Source organism: Xyrauchen texanus, chromosome 40, assembly GCF_025860055.1.
Source record: "Xyrauchen texanus isolate HMW12.3.18 chromosome 40, RBS_HiC_50CHRs, whole genome shotgun sequence".
NCBI lineage: Eukaryota > Metazoa > Chordata > Actinopteri > Cypriniformes > Catostomidae > Xyrauchen > Xyrauchen texanus.
Genome location: NC_068315.1, coordinates 16,793,222 through 16,802,590, shown reverse-complemented (window position 1 = coordinate 16,802,590; position 9,369 = coordinate 16,793,222). Strand labels below are relative to the sequence as shown.

General features: G+C 39.4%; 1 protein-coding gene across 1 annotated transcript; it reads left to right on the top strand.

The window, feature by feature from the left end:
• The first annotated feature begins 816 nt into the window (after positions 1–816).
• LOC127633298 (BMP and activin membrane-bound inhibitor homolog) lies at positions 817–4,140 on the top strand. Its single transcript, XM_052112310.1, has 3 exons — positions 817–1,247; positions 2,332–2,613; positions 3,227–4,140. Exons 1-3 carry the CDS (start codon positions 1,172–1,174, stop codon positions 3,652–3,654), a joined length of 786 nt encoding a protein of 261 aa, XP_051968270.1. The 5' UTR covers positions 817–1,171; the 3' UTR covers positions 3,655–4,140.
• Positions 4,141–9,369: the final 5,229 nt, after the last annotated feature.

The following is a 9,369-nucleotide window of genomic DNA, read 5'->3' as shown; positions in this document are numbered from 1 at the left end:
TATAATATAATATAATATAATATAATATATATATATATATATATATATATATATATATATATATATATATATATATATATATATTTTTTTTTTTTTTTTTTCTTGGTTATATTCGTCAAGCATGGTTCAAGGTTACCCAAAATGACTTTAATTGTAAAGCACATGCCCTAACCAGGTCTCAACGCATAAGGGCGGGGAGGGCAGTCGAGATATCGATCGTAGTGCTCTGTGTTTTGCATGGGATTGTCTGGGGGGTAACGGAGTGTCACTGTCTGTCTGTGTCGTCTCGCTGGCGCCAAGTGCCTCTTTGGATTGCTAATTTTCTCTAGCCGACCCGCCTACATCCACTCATTAGTGCAGGCCTGCCGTTTCCACCTTCAGCAGTCTGGGAAACACTGTCAGATCAGCTTCTGAATTACAAGGTCCAAAAAGTCCATTGGGCATGAACCCTAAGAGGGTCTTAATAGGGTCTAGAAATCTTTAATAATCCCCATATAGTGATGTAATATATTTGGTTTTAAATTCGAAATCTGACACACCAGTTGCGTTCATTATAACAACCATTATGTTATTAAGATTTTCTTAACTCTTTTCTTAATCTCTCAGTTTACCAATCTGTTTCATCATGCGATCGTCTCTCGGTAGGCGTAAAGACAAATTGTAATGCCTCTCTGTGAACCAATACCAATGCCGATAGGACAGTGTATGCAAATTCATCGACAAGGCCGTCCAATGAACGTCCTAGATGGGCGTGGCTATGCTGAGCCCCAAAACGGATCCATTGAAATTCCTCTGACCATAAACGAGTGATTCGATGCTCCGTGAGTGTGGAAAGTTGTCGTTTGCCCATTTCTTTTGGATCAGCTTTTTATTATTTTTAACAAATCCGTTTTTATACACTCGGGTTCCTTACGCATGGTGGAGAGGTTTGGTGACGCACAAGGAATGTTTCTACGCTCGTGGTAGTTTCTCTCTCTCTTTTCGGATCTCAGCAGTTCGGCATTGGTCTCTGATGCCCATGGAACAAGAGGATACAGGCTTTCTTCGCACGTTAGTTTATGGATACAGCGTGCATTACAGATCCCAGGGAATGCAGTGATACGTGTAACCAAGTCCTAACCATTCGGAGGGTCTTGAAACATTGTATCAAGACAAGGAAAAGCAACTTTAAATGGATCGCCATTCCAGCCTTGTTTCTCTCTGGTTTCAGCTGGAACTTTGCGCGATGGCTGTTCTTCTCACGAAAGGTAACATGAGGTTTATAGTTTCTAGAAGCGCATGAGAGCATTACAACTGGTTCAGACTTTAAGGAAATGTAAGTTTGTAGTGCTAAAAGTCATTGCTGCGTGCTAACTGAAAAAGGAGTCTTGCTCTCACTCCCCTTTAACGGGTTTCCATTTGGGTTGAAAGAAATTGACTTTGGCAAACAAACCACTAATTATAATCTACACTGTTCTTTCTGTTTTACAAGACGGACTAAAATTACCCCTTTGCACGAAAAGCAAGCAGTATTGATAAAAAATGGCAACTAAGTAGTTTTCTGACACAAACAGTTGGTCTCAGCCCTGTGCTATCATTGTCTTTTTGCCATTCTCTCTATTACTGTCTTTGTATTTCATAGTTTTTTATTACGGTACCTCATATCCTCCTTGCCGAAATGAAGGACGCCTCCCCTGAAATAAAATGTGAATCAGTTCCAATATCACTTTCTGCACTTATGTGCATGATAAAAACAGTAATGTGTGGAATACTGCACAATTTAAATCTCTAATAAAATTCAAAATTTCTATTGGAATGGATGTGACAGCAGTACCGGGCCCACAGGGGTATATGGTCACATGTATTGACAGTTGTTGGCAATAATCTAATATTTTATTGCAATTAGTCTAAAAAAATCCTTGGGATTTTAAATGTTTCTTTTTTTTAAGCAAATCAGATTCAGGACATTTGTTTAAGATTTAAAAACCCAATTCACATATAAATTTAAATTCTGTCATCATTTACTCACCATTATGTTGTTCCAAACCTGTATGACTTTGTTTCTTCAGTGGAACACAACCTTTAATTGTAGAAAGAGAGAGAGAGAGAAAGATGCAATGAAAGTGAATGGTGACTGAAGCGTTCAGTCCCTTACATCCTCCCAATCATCTGTTTTTGTGTTCCACTGAAGCAAGAAAGCCATATGTTTGGAACAACATGAGTGTGAGAAAATGTGTGAAGTATCTCTTTAAGTCATGTGTATTATTAAAGATGATAAAAATATTATTTAGATACTAGACTTTTCGAAATGTAATTGAACTAATGTGAGTATGTGACTTCTCTGTTTTGCAGGAGAGATCAGGTGTTACTGTGATGCGCCACACTGTGTTGCCACTGGATATATGTGTAAATCGGAGCTTAACGCATGCTTCACCAAGGTCCTGGACCAACTTAACATGAACTCACCTCTAACACACGGCTGCCTAGATCCAGTTTTAAACTCTGCAGACGTGTGCGCCAATAAAAACATGGACATTTCTGACAGAAGCTCTTCTCCCATAGAATGTTGTCATGACGATATGTGTAACTACAGGGGTCTGCATGACCTCACGCACCCTCGGGGTGATTCCACAGGTGAGAGATAAAGAACAAATGTGACTGTTAATCACATAAACCTGATCATGTGTGATCATATAGGTGCTATGTCTTGGCACAATGTTTTGGGGAAATAGGACACAATAATTCCTATATTGCAAATTTAAAGAACGAAGATTTATTTTTTTATCTAATCTTATTTGGCTTGTTTCCCATTGTCTGTGCAAACATGGGCCCTTGTGATAAATGGTTTTGCACTTATATTGTTCTCATGGCTCTAAACTGCAGGCTGGTTTTTAATGGTTTCCAGTGTAGTGTGAGTTTGCGGCAAGCTGGCAGTTTACCTTTTAGCACTTGGATTCAGATCATATACTTTTTATTGCACGCAGTTCATGAAATGTTCCCACTGTGTTGGAATGTGCTTCTCACATCGTTCTTTGACAAACTGCTCGAAGCACACAAATATAATCCTCTCTAAGGAAAAAGGTGCACTGAGTTATTATGGAAAGTGGAACGCGTATAAATAAAATATGTTTGCAATAATTCTCTAGCTGTTTTTTCCACTTCCTCCATTTATTTCTATTCACAATGCATCCATAATGCTTTCCAGGGTTCTGAATCTCACTTTGTTCTCATGCTCTCTCTCTTCTAGACCGATACCACAGCTCCAATCAGAACCTAATCACAAGGGTGCAAGAGTTAGCTTCTGCTAAAGAGGTGTGGTTCCGCGCGGCAGTCATAGCTGTTCCCATCGCGGGCGGCCTTATCCTGGTCCTGCTGATTATGCTGGCATTGCGAATGCTACGTAGCGAAAACAAGCGGCTGCAGGCCCAGCGCCAACAGATGCTATCCCGCCTGCATTACAGTTTCCATGGACACCACCATGCCAAGAAAGGCCATGTTGCCAAGTTGGACCTGGAGTGCATGGTGCCGGTAACGGGACATGAGAACTGCTGTCTGGGCTGCGATAAGCTGCGGCAGACAGAACATTGTGCTGGAGGAGGGAGCGGAAGTGAACACCTCCTATCTCTGGTGCACTGGGGGATGTATACGGGACACGGCAAGCTGGAGTTTGTTTGACTACTTGGAGCTGCCTTGTTTGAACATGGTCTTTCTCGCTCACAGTAGGTAGAGTGTAGAGTTGGCAGTTGTAATTTTATTATTGTACTCTCCACTTGTTATTTTATTGTCTCCTTTTCTTGACTTGGAGAAGAGTGAAGAAATTTCAAGGACACAAATGTTTGTGTTTTCCCAAAAGAGCACTTTACTTGAATTTGAGTGGCTGGTCTATGTGGGGCGGAGCTATATTTAAAAGGGTGGAGCAAATGACTTAAACCCCCACCCTTTACCCCACTGAGACATGGCCTGTGGATCCTGGACTGACACCGAAAGCTGAAGGATTCGTAAAAAAGACGTCATATTTTGCACATTTGTATAAAACCGACGAGATATTGATGAGGGGTATGAATGGTCATAGAGTTGCATTCAAAGCGACTTTTATTTTTTGAAGAATTTTACACTGACATCAGGGTACAAATATTGTTTGTCTTAGTCAAATTGTATCAATAAAGGATCCAATCTTGACAGTAACAGACCACGTGCCTCTGCCTATGATTTCATTAATCAAGTGGATTTGCGTAATTGTTTTTTTTTTTAGCTCTTTATGACTGTGTGTGTTTGCTTGAGTGATGAAGTTTGGGTCAGTAGCTTTTCCAGGGAATCTGACACAGGGGCCTTGTTCTAAAGTAGTGCCCTACATCTGACAGCGTCATCTCTGAAACCCCTCCAAAAGGGACACATTACATCTCTCTGGCTCTCCTGCCCTTCTCTCGGGATTAATACTGGAGGTAGACTGAGTATTTATTTAGTAAGTGAGGGAATGTCAGTAAGCTATGAGTTCAGAGTCCTTTGCCTGCACTCACTGAACACAGTAATTCTCTTGTATGCACTATGGCTTGAGTTTACAATCCACAAATCACAGGCAGATTTGAGAACTGTGAAACTTTTTTTCAACCTACTTCAAAAATATGCTCACAGCTTTACACACAAACTGATCTTAAGACTGTGCCATTACCAGCAGTGATTGCTAACATTCCACTGTGATTCATTGTGGTAGATGTGTTCAGTCTGGGCCATGCTGTACACATCTACGGCAATGAATCACAGTTGAAATGGACACTAATCAAATATGGAGACTAATCACACTTTAAATCACAAATACTGGCAAATGAGCTTATAAAATGAGCTTGTATGTGAATAGTTCCAAGTTTGTGTGTTGAAAATTGATTAACTGCTTGTAGCGAAGGGGAAAAAACAAAAATTAAATGTTAACATTTTAATAATTTAAAGGGATAGTTTACCTAAAAATGAGAATACTTTAATAATTTACTCACCTCTTGTTCCCAACCATATATGACTTTTTTTCGTGGAAAATAAAATAAAATGTTAGACAGCCTCAGTCACCTTTTACTTGAATAGTTTGGGGAAAAAGATGCAATGAACGTAAATGGCGACTCGGGCTAACATTCTGTCTAACATCTAATTTTTTGCTCCAAGATAGAAATTAAAACGTATATGGTTTGGAACAAGAAGAGGGTGTGTATATTATGACAGTATTTTCATTTTGGACTTAACTATTCCTTTTATTATTTGATCATGAAGTCCTGGATTTGTGTGTAAATATATTTAGAAATGTAGTACTCTACCAAACCTAGTCTCATAGAATGAACGTTATTACAACTACATTTTTGCAAACTGACTTTTATGTGCCACGTTTTGGCGCAGTTTCCCAGTGAAATTAAAACCAGAAGCGTTTGTTCGTTTTATCCACTTTCACACAAATCACGACTGCAACCGCTGATAATGACTTTATATAAACACGTATTTTTCACACTATTACTCATGCATTGCTGTTTTATGATATCTAAAAATGTTTACTGTTACGCATCATATGAAAAACGACACATTTTAAAGCTTGTATTACAGACCCACGTACATTTACACACATATTCCAATGTAATTAGCTTACCTCGTATGGTGCACTTTGGACTCGGAAGTCTGCAGTTCAAACCCCAGCCAAGATGACAAGTGACAGGAAGGTGTCATATAAGCAACACAAAATTATGTGGTTACTTCAGAAAATTTGCTTTTCATGTCACATTTTTTTATTTCCACACTATCGTTGTGGTAACGTTGAGGTGTTGGTTTAGGGCAGTGGTTGATGACCCTGTTCCTGGAGGCCCCCCAACACTACACATTTTGGATATCTCCCTAACCAAACACACCTGATTCAACTGCTGAATTGCAGTGTTTGGGGGCCTCCAGGAACAGGGCTGGGGACCACTTGTTTAGGGTAAGGATATCTGTTTTCTTTACATCTCATTTGCTTTTACGAAACTATCTAACCGATAGTTTAGGCATTAGTAAAGGGTAAATCTGTCTGTTTTGTTCACCTCTCATTCACTTTTAGGACACTATTGGTTGTGTTCAAGTATTAGTTAAGGGTAAGGATGTCTGTTCTGTTCACCTCTCATTCGCTTTACTGATTCTATCGGTTAGGTTTAACTATTGGTTTATTAATTTTCTCAGTGAATCAGCAGTCAGTGTCCTCCCATCTGGGAGTGCAGACATTTCAAAATAAGAGTACCAAGTGTACCAAAAGTTTGGAATAATGTACAGATTTTTCACTTGTGGAAATAAATTGGTACTTTTATTCAGCAAAGTGGAATACAGTTGATCAAAATGTATAGTCAGGACATTAATAACGTGAAAAATTTACAGAACTTCATAAACTACTTCAAAGAGTTCTCATCAAAAATACTCCATGTGCAGCAATGACAGCTTTGCAGATCCTTGGCATTCTAGCTGTCAGTTTGTCCAGATACTCAGGTGACATTTCACCCCATACTTCCTGTCGCACTTGCCATAGATGTGGCTGTCTTGTGGGCACTTCTCACGCACCTTACAGTCTATCTGATCCCACAAAAGCTCAACGGGGTTAAGATCCATAACACTCTTTTTCAATTATCTGTTGTCCAATGTCTGTTTCTTTGCCCACTCTAACCTTTTGTTTTAGTTTTTCTGTTTCAAAAGTGGATTTTTCTTTGCAAACCCCTGAGTCTTCTCTTTACTATTGTACGTGAAACTGGTGTTGAGCGGGTAGAATTCAATGAAGCTGTCAGCTGAGGACATGTGAGGCATCTATTTCTCAAACTAGAGACTCTGATGTACTTATCCTTTTGTTTAGTTGTACATCTGGCCTTCCACATCTCGTTCTGTCCTTGTTAGAGCCTGTTATCCTTTTTCTTTGTAGACTTTAGTGTACACCTTTGTATGAAATATTCAGTTTTTTGGCAATTTCAAGCATTGTATATCCTTCATTCCTCAAAACAATGATTGACTGACGAGTTTCTAGAGAAAGCTGTTTTTCTTTTGCCATTTTTTTTTTTTTAACTAATATTGACCTAGAGACTTGCCAGTCAATTGCATACTGTGGCAACTCAAAAACAAACACAAAGACATTTTTGAGCTTCGTTTTATGAACCAAATAGCTTTCAACTGTGTTTGATATAATGGCAAGTGATTTACTTTTACAAACTTTGCAATTTATCATGATTACTCAAGGATATGGTGTTGAGTGATGGCTGCTGGAAATGGGGCGTGTCTAGATTTGATCAAAAATGACTTTTTTCAAATAGTGATTGTGCTGTTTTTTTACATTAGTAATGTCCTGACTATACTTTGTGATTAGCTGAATGCCACTTTGGTGAATTAAAGTACCAATTTCCTTCTGAAACAGCAAAATCTGTACATTATTCCAAACTTTTGGCTGCCAGTGTACGTCTATATATATATATATATATATATATATATATATATATATATATATATATATATATATATATATATATACTCACCTAAAGGATTATTAGGAACACCTGTTCAATTTCACATTAATGCAATTATCTAATCAACCAATCACATGGCAGTTGCTTCAATGCATTTAGGGGTGTGGTCCTGGTCAAGACAATCTCCTGAACTCCAAACTGAATGTCAGAATGGGAAAGAAAGGTGATTTAAGCAATTTTGAGCGTGGCATGGTTGTTGGTGCCAGACGGGCCGGTCTGAGTATTTCACAATCTGCTCAGTTACTGGGATTTTCACGCACAACCATTTCTAGGGTTTACAAAGAATGGTGTGAAAAGGGAAAAACATCCAGTATGCGGCAGTCCTGTGGGCTGAAAATGCCTTGTTGATGCTAGAGGTCAGAGGAGAATGGGCCGACTGATTCAAGCTGATAGAAGAGCAACTTTGCCTGAAATAACCACTCGTTACAACCGAGGTATGCAGCAAAGCATTTGTGAAGCCACAACACGCACAACTTTGAGGCGGATGGGCTACAACAGCAGAAGACCCCACCGGGTACCACTCATCTCCACTACAAATAGGAAAAAGAGGCTACAATTTGCAAGCGCTCACCAAAATTGGACAGTTGAAGACTGGAAAAATGTTGCCTGGTCTGATGAGTCTCGATTTCTGTTGAGACATTCAGATGGTAGAGTCAGAATTTGGCGTAAACAGAATGAGAACATGGATCCATCATGCCTTGTTACCACTGTGCAGGCTGGTGGTGGTGGTGTAATGGTGTGGGGGATGTTTTCTTGGCACACTTTAGGCCCCTTAGTGCCAATTGGGCATCGTTTAAATGCCACGGCCTACCTGAGCATTGTTTCTGACCATGTCCATCCCTTTATGGCCACCATGTACCTATCCTCTGATGGCTACTTCCAGCAGGATAATGCACCATGTCACAAAGCTCGAATCATTTCAAATTGGTTTCTTGAACATGACAATGAGTTCACTGTACTAAAATGGCCCCCACAGTCACCAGATCTCAACCCAATAGAGCATCATTGGGATGTGGTGGAACGTGAGCTTCGTGCCCTGGATGTGCATCCCACAAATCTCCATCAACTGCAAGATGCTATCCTATCAATATGGGCCAACATTTCTAAAGAATGCTTTCAGCACCTTGTTGAATCAATGCCACGTAGAATTAAGGCAGTTCTGAAGGCGAAAGGGGGTCAAACACAGTATTAGTATGGTGTTCCTAATAATCCTTTAGGTGAGTGTATATATATATATACATATATGAGTTCAAGCTTTTGACACTTAGACAATTGAGGGACTTGTACACAACTATTACACAAGGTGAAAACATTCATTGATGCTTAAGAGGGCAACACACTTTTATATGCACACTGAATGTAAATATCTGTAATGTGATTTTATGACTAAAAACAGCCAATTGGCTCCATAATTTTTTATTGTTTTTTGTTTTTGTAGTCTGGAGCCCTGATTAAGATAAGAGAATGTATCACCTCCCACATTTTAATTTATTGAATTTCCTGCAGTTTTCTGTTCCTGGCTAAAGTATGTCCTTTCTTTCTCTCACACCTGCTCTCTCTCTTTCACTGTATCTTCTCTGCTCTTCAGTTGACCTTGTGTCAGGAGCACCAGAAAGTCGCCATTAGCAGACCAACCACTTAACAGGCGCTAGCATTAGTAAGTTCAGCCTCCCCCTGGACTATTAGCGCACAGTTAATGATAACAAAAGCAGGAGAGTTTGAACAAGTTAATGATCTCATTGTGTTCTCAGTTTCACTGTGGCCTATCACCTGCTTCATGGCGTGGTGTGTTTTCCTCCGTATTTCTTCAAATAACTCTTCCTGTTTTAGTCACTTAATAAACGTTTTGTTCCTGTCTTGCTACTAGTTTATTTGTAGATATGTCTAT

What these genes read in the sequence shown, in the direction of transcription:
- LOC127633298 (XM_052112310.1), top strand. Translation starts at nt 1,172, where the DNA reads ATGGATCGCCATTCCAGCCTTGTTTCTCTCTGGTTTCAGCTGGAACTT. An exon ending in GGCTGTTCTTCTCACGAAAG is followed by an intron (nt 1,248 to 2,331) that starts GTAACATGAGGT and finishes TCTGTTTTGCAG; the next exon opens with GAGAGATCAGGTGTTACTGT. An exon ending in CCCTCGGGGTGATTCCACAG is followed by an intron (nt 2,614 to 3,226) that starts GTGAGAGATAAA and finishes TCTCTCTTCTAG; the next exon opens with ACCGATACCACAGCTCCAAT.